Raw genomic sequence first — 22116 nt, forward strand, 5'->3', positions numbered from 1 at the left:
AAATAGTCGATTCAAAGATAAGGAGAATGAGGAAGAGTTTTCTATAAATGTATCTCTGTGCACCCATATACACACACATGTATGTTTTATTTATATATATATATATATATATATATTTATGTGTATACATGTACATGTGTATATGTGTGTATGTGTGTGTATGTGAGTGTGTATGTAGTAGATTTATGTAGTTAGGGTAAGGACAGAATAAGTATAAAAAGACTCAAAAGGTAGGGAAAAATCAAGTTACAAAGAGATTTTTATGCCAGAGATTGTTATGTTTGATCCCAGAGGTTATAGGAAATCTCTGAATTTTGAGGTAGAGATGCAACATGAGTAGACCTTCCCTTCAGGAAAGTCAATGTAATTGGAATGGATAAGTATTAGAAAGACTAATTAAAATAAATTGAATAAGAAGGGAGTAGAACCAAGAGAACATTATAAGTGGACCAACCTTGATAGAAGCAGCTCTTCTTGGCAGTCCAGAGAACTAGGGCAACTGTATTTAACTGGTTATGGACTATATTATCCCCAACCAGAGAAAGAAAAACAAAACAAAACACAGAGAAAAAACCCTCAAGAATCTGATGAACACTTTATAAAAATTATCTCTTACGTATCTTTTTCCCTTAATCCTAATTCTTCATGCCAAACATTACTAATTTATAAACATGTTTAATGACATACACATACACACACACACACACACACACACACACACACACACACACACATATATATATATGTAAAATGCTAACTTGACTATTTCCTGCTAAAGGGAGCGAAGTGGGAAGGGAGGGTGGAGGGAAGTTTTGTGAATATATGGATGAAAATAAAAAAATACATTTTAAAAATAATAATTGGAATACTCTAAGTGTTAAAACTTGAATCAAGTCAAATAGCTTTAATAAGACTTTATGCTCCCATAATTGTGTTAAGTGCTGGGAATATAAGTGAAAGTAGAAACAAATAAAAAAATCTCTTATACTCAGAAGTTTATATTCCAATGTGTAAGTGGGAGATAAAGGCATGAAGAGATTTGGGATGCACACATACAAGGCATGTTAGCAAATTCAGGAGAATGAAGGATGGCTGTTATAGTTTTTTCCTCAAACTAGAGACCTGAGGAGAAATTCTCCAAAGGGAAAAGAGGACCACCAGAGCAGTGAAAGAAGGCAATTATAATATGGTGGCATAGTTTGGAGAGAATATGAATGGAGAAAAATGAATAGGAAAAATGCTATGAAAATAGAAATGAGAATATTTGGCTTCTACTTTGATTATATTGAATTTCATATTTAAATTTGATATGGTTTGTGAGAGGACAAAATGCAACATTTAATGATTGCTTACAGCAGAAGAGAGGTTAGTACTGAATATATATATATATATAATATATATCTGAGAGTCATCTAAATATGGTTGATCTTTTTGATAGTGTGGGAACTAATTGTATAACTAACTGGAAAAGAAAAGAGGACATCCTTTTGGATGATACTCATGATTAGGGGACATGTGATGAAAGAACCAGTAAAAGAGAATTTAAGGAACCATCAAACAGGTAAAAGAAACCACTATAACCAGAATCATGAAACACTGGAAAGGAGAATGTGTCCAGCAGGAGAAGGTGATCAACATTGCTACTTTGCAGAGAGTTCAAGAAGAATGAAGATATAGAAAAAGACAATAGATTTTTAACAATTTAAAGAACATTTTAAAGAACTTTGGTAACTTAGAATCAATGGTGATTTCATCATATTCTATGGATTCAACTAACATTTCTGTGCTCTACTAATAATTCTCAGATCTACTTATCCCCTATATGTTATCTAACCTCCAATCTTGCATCTCGATGTGTCTTTGAAACATCTCAAAATGGATGATCTGTTTATACTCAACATGTCCAAAACAGAGCTATTATTGTCCACAAAACCCTTCCTTTTTTCTAGCCATCCAAACACTATTGAGGACATTACCAGGCTCCAACTCCAAGTCTCTCATGTTAACTCTCTCTCTCTCTCTCTCTCTCTCTCTCTCTCTCTCTCTCCCCATGTGCACACACATACACACACACACACACACACACACACACAAACACACACACAACCAAATCTGTTGCAATGTTCTAGTGATTTTGTCCTTTTAGCATAGCTTATATGTCTTCCTTCTTTCTTTCTCATATATTGCCAAATACCTCTTCACCTCAAGCCCAAATTATTTCAATATCTTCCTAGCTGATTTCCTTTCCAAAAGTTTCTCTCCATTCCAGTTCATCCTCCACTTAACTGTCAAGGTGAATTTTCCTCAAGGACAAGTCTACTGTGGTCTCACATCCCATTCCCACTACTCACTAAATTCAAGTGTTTCTATCACCTCCAGGATCAAATATAATATCCTCTTTGGTATCCAGGACCCTTCATAAACAGCATCTTTCCTGTCTTCCTACATCCTATACCTCATACATAGATGGACTCTTTCATCCCATTACACTAACTTCTTTGCTATTCCTTAAGCCATGTATTACATCTCTCAGTTCCAGCCCTTGGGTGTGTCCAATGGATAAAAAACTCTCCCTAATTAATTCTGCCTAATATCTAATCAAGTCCCATTTTCTGCAAGACTATCCTAATCCATCTTAATTCTAATGCCTTTCTTCTTGGTTGTTTGAATGTTTTCTACTACTTTAGACAGTGAGCATCTTAAAAGCAGAGACTTTCTTTTCTTCATTTCCTTAGCAATTAGTATGATATCTGGTATACAGTAAGTTTTCAACAAAATTTTATTTACTAACTTTGTAATGTGGAGCAATGATAAAGTCAGAAACCTGATTAAAAAGGTTTAGAAAAGGGTTTAGAAAAATGGAAAAACCTAATAGAGACAACTTTATCAAGGAGTCCTAGGTAATAGGCACAATGGTGATATACATATATAGAATGTGAAATCTGGAAGGGAACCAAAAGTTCATCTGATCCAAACTTCAATTTCCAGAAAAGCAAGCTATAGTTCAGAGGAAAAAAAACATATTTGTCTATGTCTGCAAAGTGAACTGAACAGAATCATATAATTTTTTCATCATAAGAAAATCATAGGAGACATATGACATTTTTCAAGGGATTTTGATATGGTCTAAATACAAGAACTTTAATAATTCTGGTAGGAGGTACATAGATATAAAAGTGTAAATCTGCCTTCTGCTCTACCATTTTCCCATAATCAATAAATATAATGGTGTCATATAGTATTGATTTCTTTCAAACAAATATTAATTGTTAAAAAGTGATATATTGATTGTACTGATTGTAAACGTATGCTTTTCCCTATACCCCTTTCAAAGATACTCTAAAATTGTATATAAATTTTTCTCATAAAAACCCTTCATAGTAAGATTAGGAATATAATAAAATTTTGATGCTGCTCTGTCACCTTTTTTTCAATATTTATGTAGTCAAAGATTGTTTTTCCATATATTTAGTATCTTCCCTTCTTTTCAGATAACTTTTTATCAGCTATATTGATGTCGTGACAAGTATATTCCCCCAAGACATATTTCCTCTACATTTTCTGGGTCCAGTCCAGCTACTAATAGTTCACCATGTTTACAAATCAAGATCCATAGAATAATGATCCATAGAGAAGGGCCTCTTTTGAAAGGGAGAATGGTAACATCTAAAGAAAATCAAGAGCAATAGATGTTTTATCCAAGTCTGCAGACTTGATGAGGGTAAGAGATGAGGGTAAGGGTTGTATTACAATAATCAAATATTAAGATTTAAAAAAAATCTATACCAGTTACTTAAATTCATTGTTCTTAAATTGTTTATCCTCCCCTTAGATTCTTCTGAATAATTTTCAGCTGTAGAACCCCAAACATTGCCTCCATTGCTCTCTATGGCTACATATGATGGTATGCAGTTGCTATATGAAGAATATATACTTTCTTTGGGAGCTTTTTTCTTACATAACATTTCCTTTTTGGAGGATCTTCAGGTCATCCTAGATTTCTCTGGACCATTTCACCACCACTACATCTACGATCAGTGCTTCTAACTACACCCCAATCCATCAGCCAAACTTCACTAATGAGACCAGAATCCAGGTTATCAAAATTTCATTCCAGTTATCTTTTAAATATGTTTTGCTTCCAAACTTTTTTAACCCTTCCTGATTTCCTTGCCCTGGTTCTGAAACACTGAGGGACTTTCTCCTATCTGCTTTTTTCTTTCCTTTTGAGAGTGTCTCTTATATCATTATTCACAATTTGTAAAGGAATTTCAGATTTCAGAATAAAATAGAGATATTTCTTTTTTGCTACTGATAAAGGGAGAGAGCAATAGCTATAGACATTGTACATATATTCTCATTCATTTATTCATACTAAAGGAGAAAGATGAAGTGTTGAGTTGTGAACTACTCCAGCAAAGCACAATACTTAGCCCTTAATAAGTGTTTGTTGATTGATTGATTGATGTATTAGCTAATATCAAATTATTAAGTCATTAAACAGCAATTATATTTTAAGCACCTAAGTGGGAATTCTATTTTGGAGGTATCATTTTTCAAAGTAATCTCATAGCTATAACTCTATTTTAGCCTTCTTTTTTTGCTAGTTTATTTTGCAAAGATGAGGTATTTGAACTATTAGGTCATTATTCTGAATTTTAGTGGACAAAATGTGGTATGGTAAAGTAAGTACTTGATTTTAGTTTTAATGTTTATAGTTAGATAAATCATGCCTTAACTGTAGGAAGGGACATATATGAATATTTCTTTAAAGTCAGAAGACAGTTGGTACCATGACTAAATTAGAATAGTGATTTGATATTGTTTTTCTTTTTTTGGTTTGTAGTTTTTTTAAATGCAGTTGAAACACATTAACTTTTATTTTTGATTACCACAATTTAGCATTTTCACATTTGGCAAATTATGGCAGTGATCTGGCTTCCAATTACTTTGCATTAATGGGTTCTAATGGGTACTTATTCTGAGAACAAGATGTTGATTAAAATCAGTCAATATTTATTAAACTCCTGATGTGTGCAGAATATTTTACTGTGAATTAAATAGGAAGCTCTGGTTCTTTCTGTAGAATCACTTGGGCTTTCCGCTGAACCCTTAATGAACTTACAACAGCAATTCCTCATTTATCAGTGTTGTGCATGTAGACAAAAGTTACAAAAACAAGATGAATCTGGTTAACAACATGTGTAGAAAAATTCCTTCTTCAAAGTCAGATCAAAAGCCCTTTGAGTCTTTATTGGCTAAAGGAGGAGGAATATTACTATCTTAGGAAGCATGACATATTAGTTTGTGGCTCCTCCTTCCCTTTCTGTGCCTTTTCTATGACATATAAGGTGCCTAGTGTACTGTGGTTTCACAAAGCTTGCCATAGTTATTCAGAGCTGACCTTTCTAGAAATGTTCCACATTCCCAGATTGCTCCTTCCTTTCTTTTCTTTCTATACTTTACACTGAAACCCTATTATAAGATGTGAGGAAAGCAGTGAATAATATAAGAACTGTAATTCTCACTAAGGTAGGAATGACTAAGGTTTTTCCCCCTCTGCTTTTAGGATGAAACTTGAATTTTTTTTTATTTTTGTAAGGCGTAATTATTAAGTGTCTGAGGCTGGATCTGAACTAAGGTCCTCTTAACTCTAGGGCCAGTGCTCTATCCACTGCACCACCTAGCTGCCCCAGAACTTGAATTTGTTTTTTAGGTTTTTGCAAGGCAAATGGGGTTAAGTGACTTGCCCAAGACCACACAGCTAGGTAATTATTAAGTGTCTGAGGCCAGATTTGAACCCAGGTACTCCTGACTCCAAGGCCGGTGCTTTATCCACTACGCCACCTAGCTGCCCCCAGAACTTGAATTTTCAAAGGGGACTTTGTTCGCTATAATTAATCTCTGTCTTACTTGGCAAGTATTGTGGAGATATTTTTAAGGTACAGGAACTTTCCTGAGAACATCTTACTTTTCCTGTGCCTTCAGTGTCCAAGGCTATAATCATTACTTTCCAGGTTATTTCAGAAGGGAGATATGATTGGCCACTTCATCACAAGATAGGGTTAAGGACAGATATATTTCTTTGATAAAAATATGCAAACTACAAAGTTATGGGTAGAATAACACAAGAAGATAAATGTAATTAATTTTTCTTAACCTTCATCTCTTTTGAATGCTCTGTAGTATTTGACATTGTTTACCACTTTCTCCTCTTAGATACTTTCCCTTCTTAGGTTTTCATGATACTGATCTAAGCTCCTCCATTTGTTGGCAACATCTTAATTATTATCCCCAGAACAAGGTCTGTAGGATCTATTTTATCCAGCCACAGTTGACTCAGTGAGAGATATTTCCCTTTTTCTTTAGGTAGATCGATAGATGGAGAGAGAGAGAGAGAGAGAGAGAGAGAGAGAGAGAGAGAGAGAGAGAGAGAGGAGAGAGAGAGAGAGAGAGAGATCATTCTTTAGTCTCCTTTGCTGGATCTTCATCTAAATGAATCCCATGAATTGTGGGTATAGCAGAGGTCTCTTTCCTGGAACTTCATTTCTTCTCCCTATGAACTGTTTCACTTATTAATTTTATGAGCTCCCATGGATTCAATTACCGTCTTGATACATAAAACTCAGATATATTTGTTCAGTCCTAGTTTTTTCCTGACTTCTAGTGTTTTATCTCAAACTGTCTTTTAGACATTTTAAACCAGGTTTCCAGTTTCCTTTCTAAAAATGTCAAACTTGGTGACACAAAATTCTGGCTCATAACTTGAACAAGATTAAAATGTAATTGAGAATGTTTAACAAAGTTAGTAAAAATCCAATCAAACATAAACAATGTTGATTTGTAGTTTTCTAAGTCAACTTGTGACTGATGTTTCTCTTTGTTTAACCATTGCTATAATCTGAAACTCAATTTATCCAAAACTGAGTTTATTATCTTTTTCCCAAAAATCTTCTTCCTAATTTTCCTGCTATTCTTTCAGATATTTAGGCTCATAGGTTAGGTATCATTTTTCAACTCTTCACTTTGTTTCATCTCCTATATTCTATCAGCTACCACAGCTCAATTATATTTACTTATGTATATATACATATACATATATATATATATATTAACCCAAGTTAAGATAGCTAAAAGGAAGTTTGAGATAAAAGATTATCTATCTATCTATGTATTACTTATCTATCATCTGTCTGTCTAGACATGGAGTTATTTACATAAAGGGGTATGTATATGTATGAATGTCTATGTGCGTGTGTACCCAAGAGTGAATAATTTCCTTAAAACTTAGAGTGTTCAAGAAACATGATAATTAAGCTTTTGACAAAATAAAATACCATTCCTGTTTAAAAAAACTAGAAAGCATAGGAATAAATGCCACTTTTCTTTATGTAATAAGTAACATTTATCTAAAAATAAGAGTAATTTCACATACAATGAGGAAAACGTAGTCTTGCTAATGAGATTGGGGTAATACATGGATATATATTATCACTAATATTATTCAATATTTTACTAGACATACTAGTTATATCAATTATATAAGAAAAAAACTGAAGAAATATTAATCAGGAACAATGAAAGAAAACTGTCACTCTTTGAAGATAATGTTATAGTATATTTAGAAGTCTAGAGAATCAAATAAAAAAAACTATTTGAAACAACAATTTTGTGCAGGATTTGAAATAAACCCACATAAATCATTAGGATTTCTATTCACTATCAACAAAACCCAAAAGGAAGAGATAGAAGCAGAATATCCATTTAAAATATCTGCTGACAATACAAAGTACTTGAAAATCTATCTTCCAAGACAATCACAAAGGAGCTATATGAATACAATGACAAAACACTTCACATAAATAAAGACAGATCTAAACAACTGGAGAAATATTTTCATTGGTCAAGAATTTGAAGAGAATCAATTTAAAAAAAAAACAAGAGAAGGACACCTAACAGAATTAGATTTCAAGCTGTTACAAAGCAGTAATCATCAAGCCAATCTGGTACTGGATAAATAATAGAGCAGATGATCAGAAAAATAGATTAGGAATAGAAGTAAATAATTGTAAACAAATATTTGATAAACCCAAAGATATATATATTGGGGACAAGAACTCAGTACTTGACAATAATTTCTGGGAACATTGGAAAGCAGTCTGGCAGAAACCATAACTAGACTTCATTCATACTATATGCTAAGGTAAGGCCCACATGAATACAGAGTTATAGACATAAAGGAGGCTATCATAAACAAATTAGAGGAGCATAGAATAAATCTAGATATATGGGTAAAGAATTTTACAACTAAACAAAAGGATCACATATAATATTTATAATTTTGACTGTTTATATTGAGATTTGCCCTAACAAAACAAGGGCAGTCAAAATTTAAAGGAAAGGAGGAAATTTGGAGTAGGAGGTTTTACAACAAAGTTCTCTAATAAAGAACTCAGAGAAATGATACAAATTTAGTGGTAAAACTTAAGAGCCATTCCCTAATTGATAAATGGTCACAGATATGAACAGATTTTTTTTAGAAAAAAAGAAATCAAAGTCATCTCTGTACCATGCATTTAGAGTACTTGATTAGAGAACTTTTGATTAGAGAAATGCAAATTGAACAACTTGGAATTCCCCACTTCACATTTCTCAGATTGGGTAACTGAAAAGGTAAATAACAAATTCTGGAAGGGATGTGGGAAAATATTCTAATATGTTGTTGGTGGAGTTGTAAACTGTTTCGACCATTCTGGAGAACAATATGAAAGTATGACCCGAAAAAACTTTAAAACTTTGCAAACCCATGCAGCCAGAAATATCCTTACTATTTCATTTTTTTCAGCAAGGCAGTGGAGTTAAGTGACTTGCCCACAAAAACACAGCTAGGTAATTATTAAGTGTCTGAGGTCACATTTGAACTCACGTCCTCCTGACTCCAGGGCCAGTGCTCTATTCATTGCACCACCTAGCTGCCCCCCCCTTACCATTTCTTTATCTCAAAGAGAACAAAGAAAAATGCAAAAGACCTATATGTACGAAAATATATATTGCTGTTCTTTTTGTGGTGACAAATAATTGGGAATTTAAATGGATGTCAATTAATTGATGAAAGGTAATGGTAATTATTGCATTATAAGAAATAATGAGGGGAATGCTTTTAGAAAAAAACAGATAAGACATATAAACTGATACAAAATGAAGTGAGTAGAACTATTCATGAATAGCAATATTGCAATAATGATCAATTCTGGAAAACTTAATTGCTCTAATTAATACAATGATTCATGACAATTTCAAAGGACTCAAGATGAATGCTATCTACCTCCAGACAGAACTGTTGAACTCTGAGTACAAATTGAAGCATGCTGTGTTTTTTTCAACTCGATTTTCCCCTACTTTTTAAATATGGCTAACATGGAAATTTATTTTATATGACTTCATAGGTATAATTGTTTTATCTTCTCAATGAATAGGTAAGGTCTGGAGAGAGAGAGAGATTTTGGGACTCATTTTTAAAGAAACGAATGCTAAAAATAAATAAATATGAATTGGTGCAGTGGATAGATCTCCAGCCATGGAATCAGGAGTGCTTGAATTTTCAAATCAGATCTTAGACACTTAATAATTATCTGCTGTGTGACCTTCAGCAAGTTACTTAACTTCTCCTTCCCCCACTGCATTGCAAAAAACAAACAACAAAATAACAACAAAAAGGTGGGAAGGAAGAAAAGAAAAGGAAGTGTTCAAGTGAGCAGAAAAGGAGATTATACTTTGGAGAGGATTTTGATTTTCCAAGCATAAATCAATTTCTTGTTTAAACTTTCCTTTCAGTTTTGATACTCTCCCAAATTTCCATTGCTTTGAATCCTGTCCCAGTGGTCAGTGTCAGAAGTTGAATTGAATTTTTTATGTTTGGTTAACTTTTAAAGCAGGTAGAAATTGACTCTTAAAAAAATAACTTGGGTCATATATAGTAGAAAGGCAGTTTGATCTCTTTTCACCTCCACGATTTTATTAGTATATTTTTGAAAAAGTAAACTAACCACACTTACCTCCTCTTCTCCTTCTAAATAAAGGATGGCTAAAAATAAACAAAGATAAGGAAAAAAATTCCTAGGTCTCTTGGATTTCTTAGTTCCAAAGTGCAAAGTGAAAACAGAACGGTTCCAGTAGTCACCTTCTGAAAGATTCCCCCAATTGAAAAATCCAAAGAACTATTATAGTCAATATCCAGACCAAATAGCCAGAAAGAATGAATTCAAGTTATGAAGAACCCTAGTCAATATCCCAAATAATTTAGCAGCCACCACAACAAAAGAGCAAAGAATTTTGTATATAATATTCCATAAGGACTTGTTGCTGAATATAATTTGACAGGGGAAAATGAATCTTTAATTAAATGGATGACTGTCAAACATTCCTGATTTAAAAAAACAGTTGCAGAGAAATTTTGAAAATTAAGCTATTTATTTTATAAAATTTTCCTTGGATGAACAGCGTTTTAGGATTAAACAAGAATAAACTGCTTACATTCAAATTGGGAACAAATTGCAAGTGTCTCCTCTGAAAACTTTCATCCTTAGGATGCATAGTGAGAGTTAAAATGGAGAGGGATTGGATGAGTTTCTTTTATAAATAAAAGATAGAAAGAGAAGGGAAATTAAGGAATAAACTATTGGTTAGGGTCAAGCAAAGGAAGTTAGTAAAAATTATCACATATAATCAGGATGTACAAGTCGACATCTCTACAAACAAGGAAGGGGATGAGAGAACTGGCTATTCAAAAGAAAGAAGAATAGACACATACACAGAGGTGGATAAAGAAATTTATTTCAATCATTAGGCAAATAGGAGGGAAAGGAAAGAGGAAAGGGGGAATTTGAAGGAGAATAGATTAAGGGAGGAATTAGTTTTAAGCAAAATGTATAGAATGTATAGGTCTTTTTGAGGTGGCAAAGAATGGAATTCAGAGAGGATACCCATAAACTAGAGAATGGGTGAACTAGTTATAGTATATAAATATGATGGAAATCTATTTTCCTTAATTTTATCTGCTTAATCCAAAAAGGGTTCCAGAGGATGAACTGTGAAACGTGCTGCTTAACTCCTAACATCCTAAAGATGAAGGACTTAGAAATGTAGAAAAGACAAATATTTTTTGACATGGTCAATTTGGAAATTTGTTTTGATTGACTATATATGTTTGTAAAGGGAATTGATTTTCTTGTATTCAAAGTTAGAATAGAAAATAGTTTTGGGAGGGTAAAAACTAAGATTTCAGAGGATTAAAACAGATAAAATATTTTTAAATGTATGATAGAATGTTTAGCTTCTTCTGATATGTAAGTTTCATCATCTGAAAAATGGAATTGGGATGTTTGTACTAGGTATCTTACAGGATTGTGTTGTGAAGAAAGCCCTTTCAAATTTCATATTTTCTACAAAAGTAAGCTATTATTAATTTTTATTTTAATTTCCTTTTTTTTGTACTGAGGGACTGCCATGTCAATAGCCCACTCCAAAGACAAGATAATTTTATTTGGAAAAATAACTAAAGTTCAGATTACATTTTCCCTCTATATAGTGTTTGAAAATTGTCTTCAAAGCATTTAAATTTGTGGAAGGTGGAATATGACTTTATGAATAAAATGCTGAAGAATTAGAAAGTTTCTCTTTTGTCCCTAAATTGCTTGGGCTGCTTTTGGTCAGTTGCTAGCCATGCAGGAACTTTCTCAAATTGCTGTTGCATGAATTGAATATATGTATATGATTTTGAAATTTTAAATATCTAATGTAATGTAGTGTATTGAGTTTTATATTTATCATCATGTTTTTAGAATATTTAAAATTTATAATAAATGGACTTTGAATGAATTTTTACTAGAGTTATTTTAAGGAGATAACATCAACATTTCTCTAAGAAGTTGCTGTCTGTGAATTCTCTTTTTAAGATTTTATTATATATAAAAAAATGACTCTTGGTGGTGAGAGATTAGAAAGTTTTTAACTTAATTCCAATAGTCATTCACCAGGATCATGTAAATATGTGAATCATGTGAGCACAATCTCTTTTCAATATGCCGATAATATATAATATTTTTGAAAGATTATATATAAACTGTAGTAAAAACTGCATCTTACTACATTTCAGATGTCTTCGATTTTTTTAATTCCTTACAAAAGAATGGTGCAGAAGTCTATGAGTAGTTTAAGAACAGAGACATAGCATTATATTCTTCCCTCTTCCTGTAGATCTAATGCCTTTGAAGTACTAGCCCTGGATGGAGTCAGTACGGGAATCATTCAATTTTATACATCCCAGGAGTGTGCTGACTGGCTAAGAGCAGTATCAACTAACATTGGTGATTTGACACTTCAAAATGTATGTATATACTTTTTCCCAGCCTTTCTACTTTTGCATTTTCATATTCATACTTTTGCATTTGCATTTCATATTCACAAGAGCAAAGCTATCATTAATTAGTCTTTAATCAACTTTCTGTAAATAAATTTAGAATTATAAATTATAAATTATAAAAGTCTATAAAACTTATAAATGGAAATCATTCATAATTTTTCAACTATTCATTACTTTGTATCTATCTTATATATCTCTTCACACTTTATACTTTCGTATCAGTTACCTCATTTGATCCCCATAAAATGCTATGAAGTAGTTGGTGTAAGTATTGTTATTCTCATTTAAAGAAATGGGACAGAGGTAAAAGATGGTAATGACATGAAGCTAAAGTTCAGCTCTTCTGATGTCTTATTTAGTGTCCATTAATGTTATACTATATTCCTTGAATCCCATTTCCAAATATTTAAATGGAGAATGTTTTTATTATCCATACAGATACTTTGTAATTTTGTAAATATTAAGTATTAGCTCCTCATACTATAGAAAGTGTTATTTGATTTCAGGAAATTGGATCTGAATTTGGACTTCCACACTGAGTGACCATAGGAAAAGCTTTCTAGAATGAACAATAGAATTTTCCTCAAAAATAAATTTTAAAAAGGAAACAAATAGAAACTCCAGTTTACGGTTATAAATGTATAATTTAATTATTGTGGATAGGTTTTTGATACAGGAGCTTCTAGAATTTGGAGATTTAGGAAGTCTCAATATTTATAATACATATTTGTATTCTATTTAAAAAAGAAATCTATTAGAAAATACTTATTAAATAGAACTGTAGTGAAGACTGAGAAAAAGAAATTCCAAATAGTGTTTATATGACTTGACCAGCATCACACAGATAATAAGTGTCTGAGGTAACATTCTAGAAGTCTTATTTTGTACATGCGCTGCACTGCTACCTAGGATCCCAGCTGTAGACCTGAAAAGTATATTAAAGTTTATCTTGTCCAAAATGAACTGAAGCCAAGAGAGGTTCAGTGACTTGCCTAATGTTCCATAGATCCTATTTAGCAGAGCAAGGATTTGAACCCTGGTCTTGTGTTACAAATCTAGCATTTTTTCTCATGCCATGCTTGGAGTATATTGATGGTCTCAAATTAAGGAAGACCTAGTTTCAAGTCACTTCTCTGATAATAATAACTATATGATTTTAGGCAAGTCACTGACCTCTTATTCCTCTAGAGAACTTTGACATAATATGTTGCAGAAAAAGTATCAATATGCACCGGTATTGTGAATTTCCTCATCTGGGAGCTCTCCTTTACAGTAAAATCATAGGACTAACACTTGTATCTTTAAAGCTCAAAGGATTTAATTTTTTTAGCAAATATATATTATATAAATTTAATGTGAAGCATACTTTTTAAATATATTTTGCTTTTTTAGTTATTTTGTTTTTAATAAATATGGCTTCTGAAGTATATATGAATGTATGGATCAAATAAAATTCCCATTTACATATTTGGGTCAATGTACTGTCCATTCTAGGATATGAAACTGCTGTGTTTCAAAGATAAACACTTTACAACATGTCAGTAATAGGATCAAAGAATTCAATAACTGAAAGAGGCATTGAATATCATTGTTTGTGTCCCATGCTCATCATCACCACATATTACCCATCTGTTTTATAGATGAGTAACTTTCAGCCAGACACAAGAGGTGAAAATCACACAAGTAGCAAAAGAATAAAGTAAATCTTAATCTCCTTTACATGCTGATAGCCTTTTATACTTTTTAAAGATTTTCCCATCCTTTAGATTATAGAAAAAAATCATGGAATAGTAAAGCTAAAAGGAACTGAGAAGATTGTCCAAAGATGCAATTCTCTCATTTTTAAAATGAGTATACTAGATAATCTAGAGAAGCAAAATGATTTTTCCCCACAATATTGATTGATTATAGTAATGTTGTGGATCAGGTAGTCCCAAAGTGATTATCCCTTTATGATAATGGTAAGAGGTAAAGTACGAATCTGCTGCTCTACAGTCTCATTCAGACTGAACTTACATTTTGTTAAGAGTTTTTTAATTACATTTTTATGGCTGTTCTCATTATCAGAATTGTTTGAATAAATTTATGATAACTTGTTGAATAATTCTATGATTTCAAAAGAAATATACTACAAAACCCTTGTCCAAGGGCATTTTGAGTTGCTAATTAATTTCAACTGTCAAGCAGACAGCTTGAAAAATTATATCATTAATATTCTTGTTAAACTGATTTTCACTAACTTTTTTCCTCCAGATGAAAATGGCAAATAAATGCTGTTCTCCTTGTGACCAGGTAGGATTTTTGTTTTTCATTTTCAGAGTGAGATAGATTTCTACATGCTAAAACTTTTCTCACTTTTAAAGATTTGTTTTATATGTGAAATACATAGCCACTACTTTGTAAGACTTTAGCCTAGTGGTGAAGACTTCCTTTTAATCTTGATTTAGTCTAGTTGCAATGCATTGTTAGGAAACCCTTAAACTCTTCTATTTTGTTTTGAAAATGAGAATACACTAAAACCTAATTCTGATAAGTATTTTAAAGCCACATTGCTTCTAAGACTGTATTAAAAGAAGATTTTCTTAGTAGTAAAACCATTTCATATTTGATATTCATAAAATAAAAATGTTTTGCCTAAAGCAGTATGTAAATGTCCATTATTGTTGATGTTATTCTTTTTTGTTGTTGTTACTTTTTCCCTTGGAGTGCGGAGCAGAGGTTAGAGTGAATTTGCAATTTCATTAATAAAGTGAATGTTCTTCCAGTGAAGAACTCTCTCCATTTAGGTAGATCCTCAACTCATTTGGAATTTAGTTGTAGTGATTTGCTCATAATTATATAATAGGTACATGTCAGAGGCAAGACTTAAATTCAGTTCTTCCTGACTTGAAAAGATGTTATCTTTCAACCATGGGTCACTACCTCTCATCATCAACATCATCATCATCACCATCATCATCATCATCATCATAAATGTTGAATTAGATACAATTTCCTGTAAGAGTATATTCTAAATCAGGACTATTGCAAAGAATTTACTTTTTAGTTCATGAACTTATAAAACACCTGCTTGTGGAGGGAATGATGTTTTGATGTATGAAAGTTCAGTTCATTCTTCTTTAACAAAGTAAAGAAGTTGCTCTTGGAATTTCACTGGTTAGAAGATAAGACTTCTTTGTCATCAAAGACATAACAAGCCCATTGGAAATTTAGTCCTATTAAATTTGGCAAAATTATCATTATCTTGTGTGCCATGTTACCAGTACAGCGCTATTACCTGATCAATGCAGAGATAGAAAGGAGCAGTATCTAATTTTTATAAATTTTATCCTTTTAATATTATTATCAGTAATTTTTAATTGAATTTTATTGTTCACAAGTGTTTTATTGTGTTCTAGCCCTGGAGCTGAATCCCTGGTCTAGCATTAACTAGGCCTGGTTCAGAATATTCATTGTTTAAAAGAAAAATAGATGATTAATTGTTCATAATGTTTATCCTAGAATGATATGTGTAAGAGGAATATAAAAGAGTTTCCTAATGCATATATCTGTCCATGTCACTCTCCTATTCAGAAATTTCAGTGTCTGCTATTAGCTTTATCATAACTTTGTTTTTAAAGATTTTTCAATGTGACTTCAGTCTATCTCTTCTCAGTTTCCATTCACTTTATTCTTCCTTAAGTACTCTTTGTTTGAGGAAAAGCATAACTGAACTTTTTATTTGTTCAAGTCAGTCATTCAATCAATAGTCAACAAGAAGTTATGACATACTCTTGGCTAAGTGTTGGAGATGCAAAGAAAGATAAAAAAAATCTTCTGTCTTAAATTTAAGCCTTACTATGCTTAAGTTGCATTCATTTCTCAGTTCTTTATTTCACAATTCCTATCTTCCTTGAAAGTTCAATAGAGACATCACTTATTCTATGTAGCCACCCTCCTTTCTCTTTGACTGAAAGTGTTTCTTCCCTCCTAGAATTTTCTTAGAGCCCTTGCTTTAGATCTCCCCTCTGTCATTATCATGCATGACTTTGCATTATACTTATCTGTGTATTACCATACCTTTGCTTGAGGAGAGGGACTATCATTTTTTCAAATATAAATATATTTTCAAATGCAAAAATATTGCAGTTATGTTACCCAGTGCTTTGTATGTAGTAAACACTTAATAAATGCTTTCTGATTATTTAATTTAACTCCTATTCCATATAAGTGCTAGAGGACAGGACAATCACCTTATAAATACCATTATTTATTATACCAGGCATTATTTGTGTATAATTACTTTGAGAGGATAGAGAGAAACAGAATGATTTCACCGAAATATCTAAATATCTTATAATTATAATGTGTAGTATATAATGATAAGGTAAAAACTATTTATGAATCTTCATTATAATGCTTTATGTTGTTTATGAGATTCATTTCAAATAACATTGCATAAGGTTATTTATTTAATTATAAATTCCTACTCTAATGGTGATGCTGGCCTCTTGAAAATTATATTAGTGGAGTGAAATCTCTATTGAATCTTATCTTGCTAGAATGGTTTCCCATAGAGGTCTTGTGATGATGAGCCTTTTTGTTTCCTTGAATAATAAAGTCCAACTCAAATAGTAGCAGGAACCTCTAACATGTACATAGGAATCTCTGCAGACCATATGTTGGCTTAGAAAACAAAATATTGGGGCAACAAGGTGGCACAGTGGATAGAGCACCGGCCCTGAAGTCAGGAGTACCTGAGGTCAAACCTGACCTCAGACACTTAATAATTACCTAGTTGTGTGGCCTCGGGCAAGCCACTTAATCCCATTGCCTTGCAAAAACCTTAAAAAAAAGAAAAGAAAATATTAACATTATCTATGTTTTATTATATTCTTTACTTATTTTATTAAATATTTTCTAATTACTTTTTTATTCTAATTCATTCCATTCTTGGAAATATTGTAGACTTTATATATATATATATATATATATATATATATGTGTGTGTGTGTGTGTGTGTGTGTGTGTGTGTGTGTGTGTGTATTTGACACTTCTGTGTAGAGTATGTTCAAGGACAACTAGGACCTCTGTTGAGTCCTTTTCAGGGCTACTTTTCACCTTTGATGTCCACCTAACTCTCACCTGTGTCTCCAGGAAGCTGTAGCACTCACAGCAGTTATACCCCAGTAAATTAATTGGCAGAGACATATGTCTAGTTGTGGGAGGAGGGGTTGTGTACTCCAACCACATAAATTCTTCTACTGGTGAAATGGGCAGATGAGAGCAATTTGTTCTAACAGCCACATAGGCAGCCAAAACAGACATGGAGCACTTAGAGCTTGGTTAGTCATCAAAGATGTTGGTCATCTACTGTATCCACAAACATCAACAGTTGTTTTGACTCTGTCTTGCCAGTAGTTAGTGATGACTTTGGAAGACAGAATGAGACATGTGACTTCTTGCAACTCTGTCTCACTTAAATACAATTTATATAAAAATCAAAAGACATCACCCATATCATTTTACCATTCCTATTTCAAAGGCCTGGGGCAATACACAAGTGGCAGAAACAGGTATAGATACTCTGGGAGCTATAGTCACAACTCTGATCACAGGAATTGGAAGTAGCAGCTGGATTCCAGTCTTTTAATGATCTCACTGCTCAACTACTGGTGTAAGGAAGGAGCTAGAAAAGGTGCCCTAAAATTTTTCTAATTCTCCAACCTTGGCCTAATTTCTTTGTCAGGCAGGAATCCATTCTGTGGTCAAAACACACACACACACACACACACACACACACACACACACACACACACATATGTACACACTCACAAATGTACAAGGGCAGCTAGGTGGTACACCAGCCCTGGAGTCAAGAGTACCTGAGTTCAAATTCGACCTCAGACACTTAATAATTACCTAGATTGTGATGTTGAGTAAGTCACTTAACCTTTGTAAAAAAAATGTACATAAGTTTCATCAAAGAAGATTCCACTCACTATCACTGTATGGAATGTGCACACACTCATAGACAAGCACAACATCCAATAAGTCTAAAAAAGAAATAGTGCTTGTTGCTAGGAAACTTAGTAGGTATCATATCCAAATATCAACTCTGAGTCAAACAAGGCTGATAAATAAAGATTAGCTTACTGAAGTTGGAGATGGGTGCATGTTTGTCTGGAGTGACAAAAGGAAACAAAAAGGCTCATCATCACAAGACCTCTATGGGATCTTTGGGGCGCTGGCTAGGTTTTGCAATAAAAATTAAGCCAAAAGGAGTAAACAACAGGCTCATAACCAATTCAATTGCCACTTGCACAAAAATACCATCCTACCATCTCAGTACCTGTATTCCCATAATTGTAAAACCTGATGAAGTCAAAGAAAAAAACTTATGAAGACCTGGAGACCTTATCATCAGTATACCAGAAAGAGGACAAACTTATAATTCTGGGTGACTTTAATGATAGAGTAGACTCAAACACCAGATATGAGAAGAATGGAATCAGCAGCAGCAATGATCACCTACTACTTAAGACTCCTGACCTTCTCATTACCAACAGTTTTCCATTTACCTAAATGTAATAAAAGTTCCTTGTATTCACTCTCATGGCAATCATTGGCACTAATGGACTATATAATTGTAAGGGGAAGAGAGACAGAATGTGAGAGTGATGAAGGCAAGGATATTGGACTGATCATGGACTCATCTTCTCCAAATTAAATATTCACATTCAACCAAAGTGGAAACAGCAAAGCAAAATGACTACTAAAAGGCTTTAACGTCAGCAGATTAGAGGGCTTTTCTGAGCAGGAACAGTTTGTTGCTAATTTTGAGAGGAAGTTTCTGCTACAGTGGAGCAGAAAAAGGAGTGGGAAATTTTCAGAGATTTTGGTGTACAGCACGACATTTGCTCATCTGACTCAGAACTCTCAAACTTCAAGACTGATTTGATGAAAATGATGAGAAAAATACAGAAGCTGCTAAATGAAAAATTAGAACTCCACAGGGTTTATCAGCAGGATAGTTCATCCACTTCTGAGGAGGCAGCATTTAATTCCATGAAAAATGAAGTACAAATGAAGCTTAGAGAAATGTAGGACTCTTGGCTCAGTAGGAAATTAGATTAAATTCAGTTTTATGCAGAGAGTAACAAACCAAAGTGCTTTTACGATGCCCTTAAGTCTATTTATAGGTCAAAGATCTATGGTGCATCTCAACTACTCAGTACTGATGGAGCCACATTGATTAAAATAAGGACATGATCCTGGAAAGAAGGGCTGAACACTCCCATAGTGATCTTAACAGACCAACATCAATCAATGCAGAAGCCATTGACTGTTTACCTCAAGTAGTCAATCAGTCCCTAACTGAAATTCCAACTGAAGAAGAGATTTTCAATGCCATTAAACTCTTTTCATGTGCAAAGCACCTGGTGCTGATTCTATTCCAGTTGAGATTTACAACATGGAAGATCCAATGCTCCTATAAAAACTGACTGAAAGTTTCCAGGTTATATTGCATGAAGAGGTAATCCCCTTGGATTTCAAGGATTCCTTCATTGTCCATCTCTATAAAGATAAAGTAAATAAACTGTTCCATGACAATCACAGGGGTGTTTCTCTCTTAAATGTTTGCTAGTAATATTTTGTAAATTTTATTTATTTAAGGCAATGGGGTTAAGTGACTTGCCCAAGGTCACAGAGTTAGGTAATTATTAAGTGTCTAAGGCAAGATTTGAACTCAGATCCTCCTGACTACAGGGATGATGCTCTATTCACTGTGCCTCCTAGCTGCCCCTAGTAAGATTTTTTCAAATGTCCTCCTTGAAGTTGTGAACTCATCCAACCTTTCTGGAGAGCTATTTGGAACTACACCCAAAGGGCAACAAAAATGTGCATACCCTTTGACCCAGCAATACCACTACTGGGTCTATACCCTGAAGAGATGATGAAAAATGATAAAAAAGTCACTTGTACAAAAATATTTATAGCAGCCCTGTTTGTGCTGGCAAAGAACTGGAAATCAAGTAAATGTCCTTCAATTGGGGAATGGCTTAGCAAACTGTTGTATATGTATGTCATGGAACACTATTTTTCTATTTGAAACCAGGAGGGATGGGATTTCAGGGAAGCCTGGAGAGATTTGCATGAACTGATGCTGAGTGAGATGAGCAGAACCAGAAAAACACTGTATACCCTAACAGCAACATGGGGGTCATGTTCAACCTTGAGGGACTTGGTCATTCCATCAGTGCAACAATCAGGAACAATTTTGGGCTGTCTGCAAAGGAGAGTGCCATCTGTATCCAGATAAAGCGCCCTGGAGTTATTCCCTTTAATTTAGAAAAAAACAGATATCTTATTGTCTGATCTTGTTACCTCTTAGACTTCTTGTCTCTTCCTTAAGGATATGATTTCTCTCTTATCACACTCAATTTGGATCAATGTCCAACATGGAAACAAAGTAAAGACTGTTAGATTGCTTTCTTTGGGGGTGGGGTGGGGGGAGGGAAGTAAGATTGGGGGGAAAATTGTAAAACTCAAATAATATATTTAATAAAAATAATTTTAAAAAAAGAGTCCTCCTTGATAGACTGATCCTTCATCTGAAAAATGGTCTTCTACCTGAGAGTCAGGGTGGCTTCAGAAAAGATCAAAGAACAGTTTATATCGTGTTTGCTGTCTGATAACTCCAGGAAAAACACCAGAAGAACAAAGGTCCACATAAAGCATTTGGAGATCTGAACAAGGTCTTTGATACTATCAATCATGAGGGCTTTTGGAAAATTATGTCAAAATGTTGGTTGGAGAAAGTTCATTAGTATTGTACATCAATTGCATGATGACATGTTTGCCTGGGTTCTGGATAGTGGACAATGCTCTCATAATTTCCCAGTCATGAATAGAGTGAAGCAAGGCTGTGTCCTTGCTCCCATGCTTGTTAGCATGATATTTTCGGCCATGTTATCAAACATGTTCAACCTGAGGATGAACACAGCATTCAGGTCAACTACCACACTGATTGTAAATTCTTTAACTTGAAAAGGCTACAAGACAAGTCTTAAGTGGAGGGAGTGTTGCTGCATGGTCTTCTGTTTGCAGATGATTATATATTCAATGCAATCTTTTAAACTAAGAATGCAACAAAATATAGATATATTCTCTACTGCTTATGTTAATTTTGGTCTAACGAATACCACCAGGAAAACACAGGTGCTCCATCAGCCAATAACACACCATCCTTATGTGGAACTATTGGTTTCAGCAAATGGAGAAATTTTGTATGTTATAGATAAATTCATTTACCTTGCCAGTGTCCTTTCCAGGGAGAAACCATTGACAATGAAGTTGACATTTGGATTGTCAGAGATAGTTCAGTATCTGGGAAACTTAAAGAAAGTGTGGAAAAGAAGTTTTAGAAGATCTGCAAGAGTTGTTGTTTTGGGGGCAGCTAGGTGGTGCAATGGATAGAGCACCAGCCCTGGAGTCAGGAGTACCTGAGTTCAAATCTTACCTCAGACACTTAATAATTACCTAGCTGTGTGGTCTTGGGCAAGCCACTTAACCCCATTTGCCTTGCAAAAACAAAAATAAAAACCAAAAAACCTAAGTACTTTGGAATTCCCTCTCTCAGAACTAGATAAACCTAACCACAAAATAAAAAAGAAGGCAGTTATAAAGGTGAATGAAATCATACAAAACTTAAT

General features: G+C 33.5%; 1 protein-coding gene across 1 annotated transcript in view; it reads left to right on the forward strand.

Annotated features, from left to right (window-relative positions):
- SNTG2 (syntrophin gamma 2) overlaps window positions 1-22116 on the forward strand; it is a 233794-nt gene that overhangs the window by 48541 nt on the left and 163137 nt on the right. The window contains exons 2-3 of the mRNA XM_074226476.1: window positions 12256-12385; window positions 14675-14713. Of these exons, the coding sequence (XP_074082577.1) occupies window positions 12256-12385; window positions 14675-14713 (169 nt within the window). The remainder of the gene's footprint in view (window positions 1-12255; window positions 12386-14674; window positions 14714-22116) is intronic.

The sequence above is a fragment of the Macrotis lagotis genome, chromosome 1 (assembly GCF_037893015.1).
Source record: "Macrotis lagotis isolate mMagLag1 chromosome 1, bilby.v1.9.chrom.fasta, whole genome shotgun sequence".
Lineage (NCBI taxonomy): Eukaryota > Metazoa > Chordata > Mammalia > Peramelemorphia > Peramelidae > Macrotis > Macrotis lagotis.